Source organism: Macaca mulatta, chromosome 7 (assembly GCF_049350105.2).
Source record: "Macaca mulatta isolate MMU2019108-1 chromosome 7, T2T-MMU8v2.0, whole genome shotgun sequence".
In the NCBI taxonomy this organism is placed as follows: Eukaryota; Metazoa; Chordata; class Mammalia; order Primates; family Cercopithecidae; genus Macaca; species Macaca mulatta.
Genome location: NC_133412.1, coordinates 104,289,318 through 104,302,373, shown reverse-complemented (window position 1 = coordinate 104,302,373; position 13,056 = coordinate 104,289,318). Strand labels below are relative to the sequence as shown.

At 39.8% G+C, this 13,056-nt stretch overlaps 1 protein-coding gene across 26 annotated transcripts in view; it reads left to right on the top strand.

Moving 5' to 3' along the window:
• HECTD1 (HECT domain E3 ubiquitin protein ligase 1) overlaps positions 1-13,056 on the top strand; it is a 112,469-nt gene that overhangs the window by 32,137 nt on the left and 67,276 nt on the right. For all 26 annotated transcript variants that reach the window (XM_077938616.1, XM_077938612.1, XM_077938615.1 and 23 more), the window contains 8 exon segments: positions 417-651; positions 3,790-4,017; positions 5,113-5,394; positions 5,493-5,763; positions 7,119-7,195; positions 7,282-7,380; positions 9,741-9,855; positions 10,420-10,594. In XM_077938616.1, the coding sequence (XP_077794742.1) occupies positions 417-651; positions 3,790-4,017; positions 5,113-5,394; positions 5,493-5,763; positions 7,119-7,195; positions 7,282-7,380; positions 9,741-9,855; positions 10,420-10,594 (1,482 nt within the window).

Sequence of the window (13,056 nt, the reverse complement as noted above, 5' to 3'; positions counted from 1 at the left end):
CACCCGGCTAATTTTTTGCATTTTTAGTAGAGATGGGGTTTCACCATGTTGGGCAGGCTGGTCTCCAACTCCTGACCTCAGGTGATCTGCCTGCCTCGGCCTCCCAAGGTGCTGGGATTATAGGCATGAGCCACCATGCCTGGCCGATTTTTTTTTTTTTTTTTTTTTTTAAACATGGTTTCAAGTTAATGCTGCTATTTTAAACCATTTACACCTTGGTATTTTCAACAGTGATGAAATTAGCATGTATTACTATGGAAGCAGAAACAATGTGAGAAATATTACCTAATAAACATTCAGACGTGGTATTGAGCACAGTATGTTACATTATAACTTTTTATTTTCTGTTATTTTCTTAATATTTTGCTGTTAAGAATTTAATAACCCTAGATGTAATATGATTTCTTTCACTACAGATGTCCTCCTCGCACTTTCTTACCAGCCCTTTGCAAAATTTTTCTTGATGAAAGTGCTCCAGACAATGTATTAGAGGTGACAGCCCGTGCCATAACATACTACTTGGATGTATCTGCAGAATGTACCCGAAGGATTGTTGGGGTTGATGGAGCTATAAAAGCACTTTGTAATCGTTTGGTTGTAGTTGAACTTAACAACAGGACTAGCAGAGACTTAGCTGAACAATGTGTAAAGGTAAGTGTTATTTATTGGCTCATTACTTATTTTTCTCGGACCTCTCAGGGATGAGTATTGGCTCATTTAAACATCACTTAGAGACTGAAAAATATATTTACTAAAAAATAAAATTCTTCCTATTTTCAGTCTTACTTTGTTGAGAGTAGTTGAGAACAGTGGAAATCAGAACCCTTGTGGTACCAAAGGAGGTCCCATAGGCTTGGGAAAAGAAATCTTATCTTAGAAGGAAAACTGTAGGTCATTGCTATGTTCTGTGCTGCTTCAGTGCACTTCAGTTCCTGGTAGTCTCTTAGAGATAGGTTATCCCTGTTCTTACCCCAAATAATTTTGTATTATAGTAGTAACAATCACCACAACAGCCACCACCACCCACCAGTGCTAGGCATTATTCTGAGCACTTTAAGGTATTAACTCATTTAATCTTCACAGCGACTCTATACAGGATAGGTTGGTGCCAGGAATATTATCTTTTTTTTGTTTTTTTGAGACAGTCCCTATGTTGCCTAGGCTGGGATGCAGTGGCACAATGTCGGCTCACTGCAACCTCCGCCTCCCAGTTCTAGTGATTTTCCTGCCTCAGCTTCCCAAGTAGCTGGGACTACAGGTGCCCACCACCATGCCTAGCTAATTTGTTTTGTATTTTTGGTAGAGACGGGGTTTCACTATGTTGGCCAGGCTGATCTTGAACTCTTGACCTTGTGATACCCCTGCCTTGGCCTCCCAAAGTGCTGGGATTATAGGCGTGAGCTACCACCCCCTGCTGAATATTATCATTTCTATGTTACAGATGAAAAAAATTCAAGTATACTGAGGTTAAGGAACGTACTTGGGAGTAGTGAGCAGCAGAGCCAAGACTTAAAGTTTAGGAATTTGAAGATTAGGAAGTCTGGTTCTAGGGCCCAGGGATTTAACTATTTTGCTGTATTCCCTGTAGCGTAAGCTGTTGTCTTTATGTAACTCTAAAACTTTGTGTAGTTCTAAAAGCATTAGTACTATATTTTACATTTAGTACTAAATTAATACATTTAGATTTTACATGATTTTATTTTATTTTATTTGAGGCAGTCTTGCTCTGTCTCCCAGGGTGAAGTGCAGTGGTGCAATCTCAGCTCACTGCAACCTCTGCTTCCTGGGTTCAAGCGATTCTCCTGCCTTAGCCTCCTGAGTAGGTGGGACTACAGGTGTGTGCCACCATGTCTGGCTAATTTTTTGTATTTTCAGTAGAGATAGGGTTTCACCATGTTGGCCAGGCTGGTCTCGAACTCCTGACCTCAGGTGATCTATCTGCCTTGGCCTCTAAAGTGTTGCTGGGATTACAGGCTTGAGTCACTGTGGCCAGCCCCTGATTATTATTATTATTATTATTTTATGATTTCTGCTTCATTCTTTTTATGATTCTTGCCGCTTTAGGTTAGCAGTTCTCAAATTTTTTGTCTCAGGATCCCTTTACAAGTCTTAAATAATTGAGGATACCCAAAGAGCTTTTGTTTATATAGGTTTTGTCTATTTATTTAGCATATTAGATACTGAAACTGATAAATTTAAAATATTTATCTTAAAGTAATTACATGTTATACATAATAGCTTTAATGAAAAATAACTTTTTTTTGTTTTGTTTTGAGACAGAGTCTCGCTCTGTTGCCCAGGCTGGAGCGCAGTGGCACGATCTCGGCTCACTGCATGCTCCGCCTCCTGGGTTCACACCATTCTCCTGCCTCAGCCTCCCGAGTAGCTGGGACTACAGGCGCCCGCCACCACGCCTGGCTAATTTTTTGTATTTTTAGTAGAAGCAGGGTTTCACCGTGTTAGCCAGGATGGTCTTGATCTCCTGACCTCGTGATCCACCCGTCTCGGCCTCCCAAAGTGCTGGGATTACAGGCATGAGCCACCGTGCCCGGCCAAAAAATAACTTTTTAAAATAAAGTTAGTGAGAAGACTGGAATTGTTAGGCATTTTTGCAAGTCTCTTAAGAACACTCTGTCTTTACAGTAGACAGCTGGATCTCCTATCTGCTTCTGCATTCAGTATAGTACAATATCACACCATGCTTAGCTTCTGGAAAATGTTACCCTAGACTCATGAGAATGAGAATGAAAAAGACAAATAGTGTTAGAGTATTATTACAAGCTTTTGCTAAATTACTTGTAGTTCTTTAGCTTGCGATACAGATTTCACTTTCTAAACCTGCACTGTCCAGTATGGTAGCCAAGTGAGTCTACCGAGCACTTCAAATGTGGCCACTCCAAATAGAGATGTGTTATAAGTATAAAGTATACTTGCAGTTTTAAAGACTATACATAAAAGACTATAATATATATCAGTAATTTTCTATATTGATTTCATGTTGAAATGATGATGCCTGGATATATTGGGTTAAATAAAATATTATTATTATTATTATTATTTTTGAGATGGAGTTTCATTCTTGTTGCCCAGGCTGGAGTGCAGTAGCACGATCTCGGCTCACCACAACCTCCGCCTCCCAGATTCAAGTGATTCTGCTGCCTCAGCCTCCTGAGTAGCTGGGATTAGAGGCATGTGCCACCATGCCTGGCTAACTTTATATTTTTTAGTAGAGATGGGATTTTTTTCATGTTGGTCAGGCTGGTCTCAAACTCCCAACCTCAAGTGATCCGCCCGCCTGGGCCTCCCACAGTGCTGGGATTATAGGCGTGAGCCGCTGCGCCTGGCTATTACTATTATTTTTTGAGACAGAGTCTCACTCTCTTGCTCAGGATGGGAGTGCAATGGTGTGATCATGGCTTACTGCAGCCTCGACCTCCTAGGCTCAAGTGATCCTCTAGCTTCAACCTCCTGAGTAGCTGGGACTATAGCACATGCCACTACTATGCCTGGCTAATTTTTGTATGTTTTGTAGACATCAGATTTTGCCATGTTGCCCAGGTTAGTCTTGAACTTCTGGGCTCAAGCGAACTGCCCACCTTGGCCTCCCGAAGTGCTGGGATCACAGATGTGAGCTACCACACCCATCTAAAATATATTATTAACATCAATTTCATTTGTTTCACTGTTCTGTTTTTAATGTGTCACTAATAAATTTGGAGAGTGCATTATTTATGTGATTCTTGAAAATCAGGCTTGCATTCTTTCGTTACGTTTGTTTTACTATTATAGGTATTAGAACTGATATGTACTCGGGAGTCAGGAGCAGTCTTTGAGGCTGGTGGTTTGAATTGTGTGCTTACCTTCATTCGTGACAGTGGACATCTAGTTCATAAAGACACCTTGCACTCTGCCATGGCTGTGGTATCAAGACTCTGTGGCAAAATGGAGCCTCAGGATTCTTCTTTAGAAATTTGTGTAGAATCTCTGTCTAGTTTATTAAAACATGAAGATCATCAGGTAAATAAGTTGCTGTTATATACTTTCCATTTTCAGAAAGTGATTTTTGTAGTGTCCCCTATTTATAATTATGATTAATTTGTACTTTTCACTTGATGAAATAGAGGTAATTCCATCTTCTTTCTCTCATCTCTCCACGTGGTAATCTCCATTTTGGGAATGAAACTTTTCAGATTATAGATGTGATATATGTTTATTCTTAAAATTTAAATACCATAAAAATATTTTTACAGCTGTACTTGTACTGGGTATAATTTTGTTGACTTGGTGCAGTTTTGTTGACCTGATTTTGTTGACTTAAGATAGATCTCATTTAAAGTAAATAAGACAGTATTTTTTATTTTTATTATTTTTTGTGAGACAGAGTCTTGCTCTGTCGCCCAGGGTGGAGTGCAGTGGCATGATCTTCACTCACTGCAACCTCTGCCTCCCGGGTTCAAGAGATTCTCTTGCCTCAGCCTTCTGAGTAGCTGGGATGACAGGCACCCACCACCATGCCTGACCAATTTTTGTATTTTTAGTAGAGACAGGGTTTCACCATATTGGCCAGGCTGGTCTTGAACTCCTGACCTTGTGGTCCGTCAGCCTCGGCCTCCCAAAGTGCTGAGATTACAGGCTTGAGCCACTGCGCCAGGCATAAGACAGTATTTATAATCTTACCTGTAAACCCTTACTGAATTAGCATACTTTGGAAAATAAAACTTGACTTTTAATGCCTTTTTATTGTTCAGATGTTATTTTCAGTTGATATAGATTATCATGACAAAAGTACACATAATAATAGTTAATATTTTTGAGCTTTTACTCTCCATCTAGATTCTTTATATGTGTTACCTCATTTAAGCTAACACAATGAAATATAGGTACCATTAATATCCCCATTTTACAAATGAGGGAACTGAGGCCTTAAGCAGTTTAAGTAACTTCCTTGGATTATACAGTTAGCAGTATATGGAGTTATGATTCAAATCTAGGCAGATCACATGCTTAATCACTTTGCTACAGTTGCCTTTCTTGTAGTGTCAGTATTGAAATGATCATTACTAACCCTTTGTGGGTGAATTTTATCTGTGGGCATTTTCTTCCCATTGTTAGGTTTCAGATGGAGCTCTGCGATGCTTTGCATCACTGGCTGACCGATTTACCCGTCGTGGTGTTGACCCAGCTCCATTAGCCAAGCATGGATTAACTGAGGAGCTGTTATCGCGAATGGCTGCTGCTGGTGGTACTGTATCAGGACCATCATCAGCATGTAAACCAGGTCGCAGCACCACAGGAGCTCCTTCCACCACTGCAGATTCCAAATTGAGTAATCAGGTGTCAACAATTGTAAGTCTGCTCTCAACACTTTGCAGAGGCTCTCCGGTAGTAACACATGTAAGAATGTTTTTGAATCTTTGCTTTTTTATCTTCAGAAAAAGTGTTTTTATATAATGCTAATATATTAAACTTCTTTCTTCCCATTCTCTTTCTAGGATCTTTTGAGGTCGGAGCTTCCAGATTCAATTGAAAGTGCATTGCAGGGTGATGAAAGATGTGTGCTTGATACTATGCGTTTGGTTGACCTTCTCTTGGTGCTATTATTTGAAGGACGAAAAGCTTTGCCAAAGTCTAGTGCTGGATCTACAGGCAGAATCCCAGGACTCCGGAGATTAGATAGTTCTGGGGAGCGCTCACATCGGCAGCTGATAGATTGTATTCGAAGTAAAGATACCGATGCACTTATAGATGCAATTGACACAGGAGGTCAGAAAATATTTTTTTTGAATACAAAAAGAAAGTTGTGAGATAAGCATATAGGCAGTTCCTAGATTTTGGACAGTACTCTTAGAAATCCAGATAACAAAGTGGCACCCCTTCAATATTATTCTCCACTCTCCTTGTGTATAATTGTGTAATTATCAGCTTGGTTCATGGTGAAACCTGAATAAATGCTTGTTGAATGAGTAAAACTTCTATAAAGTTTGAAATTTCTGTTTTATTACCTGAAGGAGATTTTGTAAATTCTAAGATTTTCTCAAGATTGATGGAAACTGATGTGAATGAATTATAATAATGCAGATTTTTTTGACTGCTGCATGAGGTGATCAGCAAATACAAATTCCTGAAAGATGCTTCTGGGTCATCAGATTTGTTCTTCTGTGTTCTTTGGATTATAGATGTGGATTAGCCGCTTTTAGCAACTACTGCCTTATTGTGTATTTAGTGTTTTCCTTTCTTATTTCATGTTTGTTTTTAAGACTTAAAGCCTTGTGAATCCCCAGTGGCTTAAAAATTTTCAAATATTTTTTCTTCTTGTTTTTGCAGTGGGGACAGAGTCTTGCTCTGTTGCACAGGCAGGAGTGTAGTGGTACAGTCTTGGCTCACTGATCCTCTGCCTCCTGGGCTTGAGTGATTCTCCTGTCTCAGCCTTCCGAGTAGCTGGGATTACAGGCATGTGCCACCACACCCGGCTTATTTTTGTATTTTCAGTAGGAACGGAGTTTCACCATGTTGGCCATGCTGGTCTTGAACTCCTGACCTCAAGTGATCCTCCCACCTCGGCCTCTCAGAATGCTGGGATAACAGGTGTGAGCCACCGTGCCTGGCCTTAAATACTTTTTCTTAGCTGACCTCAGGTTTCTGATTATGTACTACTTTATAGTTGAACTAAATATTTAAAACACTCTCGGCCGGGCGCGGTGGCTCAAGCCTGTAATCCCAGCACTTTGGGAGGCCGAGGCGGGTGGATCACGAGGTCAGGAGATCGAGACTATCCTGGCTAACATGGTGAAACCCCGTCTCTACTAAAAATACAAAAAACTAGCCGGGCGTGGTGGCGGGCGCCTGTAGTCTCAGCTACTTGGGAGGCTGAGGCGGGAGAATGGCGTGAACCCGGGAGGCGGAGCTTGCAGTGAGCCGAGATCACGCCACTGCACTCCAGCCTGGGAGACACAGCGAGACTCCGTCTCAAAAAAAAAAAAAATAAAATAAAATAAAACACTCTCTTGGCTCTTTATTTAGATGATGACTAATGACAATCTTAAAATGGTTCAGTCTTTAGAAAAGTTTTATATTATTGACTTTAAAAATACATTTTCTTTTTTTCTTCAAAATTTCAGCCTTTGAAGTAAATTTTATGGATGATGTAGGTCAGACTCTATTAAACTGGGCCTCTGCTTTTGGAACTCAGGAAATGGTAAGCTAATAAATAAAAGCTAGTATTTAAATTAAAGATAGATATATTAATAAAAAGCAGCTTTATGATTCGTTATCATTTTACAGGTAGAATTTCTTTGTGAGAGAGGTGCAGATGTTAATAGAGGTCAAAGGTCATCATCATTACATTATGCTGCATGTTTTGGAAGACCTCAAGTAGCAAAGGTAAAGTCTAGGTTTTAAAATTACTAATTTTTAACATTTACATGGTTTAAAAATTAGAATGATATAAAACCTTTTATTTCCATGCCATCCCCATCCACTTCATTCCCCCTTACTCACTACAAGTGTTTCTTTTTAGTGTTTCCTAATGCAGATTCAATAATAACATATATATATATGTGTTTCCTCCTTTTCTTATACACTCACCTGTACTTTGTTTTTTTACTTAATAATATAAATTAGAAAAAAAGTTCTCATGTAGAGAAAGTTCTCATGCATATCCTATACTACAAGTTTATTCAACTAGTCACCTAGTGTTGAACATGTGATTGTTTCTAATTTATTACTCTTGGCAATGAATAACTTTGCCTATATTTTCTGCTGTTTGTATTAATCAATAAAATGTCCCTTTTTTAAAAAATTTTTTTTAGACAGGGTTTTGCTCTGTCACCCAGGCTGGACTGCAGTGGCACAGTAGCAACTCACTGCAGCCTTGAATTCCTGGGTTCAAACGATCTGGTGCCTCAGCCTCCTGAGTGGCTGGGATTATAGGCGTGTGCCATCATGCCTGGCTAATTTTTGTACTTTTAGTAGAGACAGGGTTTTGCCGTGTTGACCAGCCTGGTCTCAAACTCCTAGCCTCAGGTGATCTGCCTGCCTTGGCCTTCCAAAGTGCTGGGATTATAGGGTTGAGCCACTGCACCCAGCCAGATACTCTGTTTGTACAAGAATCACTTGACTCAGACTAGCAAAGGATTTTTGAGAGTTATTTTTATAGTTAGAGAAATTGAGGTTCAAAGAGGTTAAATGAAAAGGTTTACATCAAATATATGAACTAGATGTCTATAATCTGCCAATTGTGAAGTTATTTGGCATAGTACGAGGTTAGTCCACTCTGAAGTTGGGCATACCTGGATTTAAGTCTCAGCTTATGCACAAAAAAGGCTGTGTGACCTTGGACAATTTATTAAGTTTATCTGTAAAATAAGTATATATTCTTAGCAAGATTATTGTGAGAATTAGAAACAATATTGTATAGATTTACTGTAGTTACCAGCATATTGTAGGTGCTCAAATGGTAGCTGCTATTATTGTCATCTTTACACTACAACAAAATTTTCAATAACAGGTTAGTAGCTTTCTAGCCTGAGAACGGTGGCCTCTTCAAGCCTGAATTCTGTTTGTTTGAATTGGTTAGTTTTTAGAGAGAATGTTGCTTCTGAGGGTGACTAATACTAAGTAAACAAAGAGGTTTTAGAGTTTCCCTTTCAAGTGCTTTTAAAGTCAACCGTTAACAAAAAAGTTTTTATTGAGCCATTGTGATTAAGTAGTTGGGGTATGAAATTATGAAAGGTTTAAGGTGTTAGTGGGTATAGATGGATATATTGATGACTTTTATTTTTGAAACAGGGTCTTGCTCTGTCTCGCAGGCTGGAATGCAGTGGCACAATCATAGCTCATGTAACCTTGAATTCCTGGGCTCAAGTGATCCTCCTGCCTCAGCCTCCAGAGTCCCTAGAACTACAGGCGTGTGCCACCATACTGGCTAATTTTTATTTTTATTTTATGATTTATTTATTTACTTATTCGTAGAGATGAGATCTCACCATGTTGCCTAGGCTGATCTTGAACTCCTGGCCTCCAGTGATCCTCCGATGTAGCCTCCCAAAGTGCTGGGATTACAGGTGTGAGCCACCACACCTGGTTGACTTTTTGGTCTAAAATTTAATTGGACTTAACTTGGTAATTGGCAGTATATAGGAGGCGATGTTGTTGATTGTCAGGTCATAAACTATAACAGTACCTGTCTTAAAGAAATTGGGAGGTGGGGTTTGATGGAGAAAGTGACATGTTAAGATGGAACATACTTAATTTGGGAAGATGATAAATAACCAAGTACAATTAATTTGTAAGTTTTTCAAGATATGAATAGGCTGCTTTTTTGTTTTTTGAGATGGAATTTCGTTCTTGTTGCTCAGGCTGGAGTGCAATGGTGCGATCTTGGCTCACCTTAACATCTGCCTCCCGGGTTCAGGCGATTCTCCTGCCTCAGCCTCCCAAATAGCTGGGATTACAGGCATGCGCCACCATGCCCGGCTAATTTTGTAGTTTTAGTAGAGACGAGGTTTCTCCATGTTGGTCAGGCTGGTCTTGAACTTCAGTCCTCAGGTGACCCACCCGCATTGGCCTCCCAAAGTGCTGGGATTATAGAATAGGCTGCTTTTAAGGTACTAAGTGCAAAGGCAGAGATTTGGATTGCCACCTACTTGATTAAGTAATTCTGGAAAATCTTTCGTTTACATAGTTGGATGTCAAAAAAATAAAGTATTGTTATATTCAAATTAAATGCTTTTCTTCTCTAGACTCTGTTACGACATGGTGCAAATCCAGATCTGAGAGATGAAGATGGGAAAACTCCATTAGATAAAGCTCGAGAAAGGGGTCATAGTGAAGTAGTAGCTATTCTTCAGTCTCCAGGTGAGTGCTACATTCTTTTCCTTTTAAGCCATCTGCTGTTATTTTTCATCTTTCACTTCCATAGCTTTCTGTAGACGCATTAACATTATATAAATGAACTATTCCTATGAAGTCAAATAATTATATATGTATATCCTTACATTTGATAAACCTTTAACAGCTTAATCTTCTATGTTCTTTGAGACCATGACTGCCTGATTCCAGAATGACCAAAATCTGAAATTCAAGAAATATGAGAATGTCAGATAAAGAATACTTTGGTGGTGTTTAGATAGGGTAGTTTGACAAAAGTTTTAAGTTTTCAGAGAGTTGAATCCAGAAGCTCTGTGAAATAATTTTTGGAACCAAGTGGAATATCCAAAATTACCTCCTTAATTTGTTATTGAGCTCATTGAAGTTACTGATGCTCTTCAATATTGCAAGCATAATTGAAACCGTGTTCTAATTTCAGTTTATTTGTTAATTAAAGATAATTATTGTTCGAAGTTGGATATATCTTAAGGTTTTTTCCTTGAAAGCAAAAATTTCCAAAAAAGTATTTCTTTAAAAAATATTTGTCCGCAGGTGATTGGATGTGTCCAGTTAATAAAGGAGATGATAAGAAAAAGAAAGATACAAACAAAGATGAAGAAGAATGTAATGAGCCCAAAGGAGATCCGGAAATGGCACCCATATACTTGAAAAGGTTATTGCCAGTGTTTGCACAAACATTTCAGCAAACTATGCTGCCTTCAATAAGGTAGTTATTCATACTATTTGTATGTGTTAGTCAAATTACACCAATTATATGGTTTTATTTATCTCCCTTTTCCAGAAGGATTTGAGGTTTATTTTAATGTTAAAAAGGTATGGTAAGAATAAAAATTAGATCAGAAGTGGGAAGTCCTATCTTTTCTTCTGACGATCTGAATGAAGAGGAGGGAGGTTTAGAAAAGATTCCTAGATTCTTAACAAATTTTTGGTAGGTCTCTGAATATTAAATCTCTATTTGATAAGTATTGCAAACACTTACTGAGATTTTTGGAAGCCTGTTGGTAGGGGCAGTATGAGATGGCCACTGGAGGAGTTATACAGATAGATGAGACTTGGCTCTTGCTTACTCTTCCCCTTGTGGGCTAGTAAGGCTGTATGTGGGTAAAACACAGAGTGATAAGTGGTAGATTAAGCACATATTCAAGGTTCTCTGGGAATATAGATGATTTAACAACTAATTGGGCTGGACAGATTGGAGACAGTTTTATGCAGAGGTGAGATTTAAATTGTGGTTTAAAGGACACTTAGGATTTTTCTAGGTAGACAGATTTGGAAGCATGGGTGAAGAAGAGTATGTGCAAATGCATGAAGGTATAAATCCATCCATCAGGAACTCCTTGTGGCTCTCCCTCTACAGTGCATCCATAGCTTGCTATTTCTTTTCATCTTTTGCTAGTCAGTACTCTGATCCAAACCTCAAAGACAGTGGTTTGATCACTGTAGTGGCCTCTTAATTAGTCATTCTGCTTTTTCTCTCTTGCTCTTTTACAATGTTTGTACATATTAGGCTGAATTATATCTGTAGATGTGTGTGTGTATATATATTTTTAATTACTTAATTTTTTGAGACAGGATATCGCTGTCACCCGGGCTGGAGTGCAGTGGCTGGATCATGGCTCACTGCAGCCTCGACTTCCTGGGCTCCAGTGATTCTCCCACCTTAGCCTCCTGAATAGCTGGGACTACAAGTGTGCCACCGTACCCAGCTAATTTTTTGTACTTTTAGTATAGATGGGGATTCACCGTGTTGCCCAGGCTCGTCTCAAATGCCTGGGTTCAAGTGATTGCCCACCTCAGCCTCCCAGGTGCTGGGATTACAGACATGGGCCACTACACCTGACCATATATATTTTTAGAGACAAGTCTTGCTCTGTCACCCAAGCTGGATTGCAGTGGCACAATTATAGCTTACTGTAACCTTGAACTCCTGTGCTCCAGCAGTTCCCTACCCCAGCCTCTCAAGTAGCTAGGACTACAGATGTATACCGCCTTGCCTGACTAATTCTTAAATTTTTTGTAGAGACGTGGTGTTGCTCTTTTGCCCAGGGTGGTCTTGAACTCCTAGCCTCAATTGATTTTTCTGCCTTGGCCTCCCAAAGTGTTGGGATTCTAAGTGTGAGCTTCTGCATTGCACCTGGCCCTGGCCTGAGAATTATGTACTTTTTTTTTTTTTTTCTTAATTTTTTTAGAGACAAAGTCTTGCTGTCTTGTCTAGGCTGGAGTGCAGTGGCACAGTCACAGCTTACTGCATATTTGAACTCCTGGGCTCAAGGAATCCTCCCACCTTAGCTTACTGAGTATCTAGGACTACAGGTGTGCACCACCACACCAGCTAATGTTTTTATTTTTTTGTGGAGATGAGGTCTGGCCATCTTGCCCAGGCTGGTCTTAACTCCAGGGCTCAAGCAATCCTCTGGCCTCAGCTTCCTGAAGTGCTGGAATTACAGGCATGAGCTACCGCACTTGGCTTGAGAATTATATATTTAAATCATAATTATATCACACTACTTTCTAGTTTGAATCCTTCATAGCTTCCAGTTGGCTTTAACTAGAACTCAGCTTCTTAACCCTTAGGCTTGCAAGTTCTTAGATAATCCCAACCCAGCTCTCCACCTGAGTATTACCTAATATTTGGCCCATTACACTTATGCTAGCCTTCTTTCTATTTGTGGAACCCTCCAAGCACATCCTTGCCTTAGGGCTTTTGTACTTATTTGTCATCTGCTTGAGACTTTCTGTCCCCAGATCTTCTGAATGGGTGTTTGCTTCTTATCATTCAGATCTCAGTTCAAATGTTACATCAATTGAAGTCTGTCTCCCTGATTTAAATTTACCCTGTTACACTTTTTTTTTTTTTTTTTTAATTTGAGACGGAGTCTCGCTCTGTCACCCAGGCTGGAGTGCAGTGGCTGAATCTCAGCTCACTGCAAGCTCCGCCTCCCGGGTTTACGCCATTCTCCTGCCTCAGTCTCCCAAGTAGGTGGGACTACAGGCGCCCGCCACCACGCCTGGCTAGTTTTTTGTATTTTTTAGTAGAGACGGGGTTTCACCGTGTTTGCCAGGACGGTCTTGATCTCCTGACCTCGTGATCCGCCTGTTTCGGCCTCCCAAAGTGCTGGGATTACAGGCTTGAGCCACCACACCCGGCGCCTGTTACACTTTTTTTTA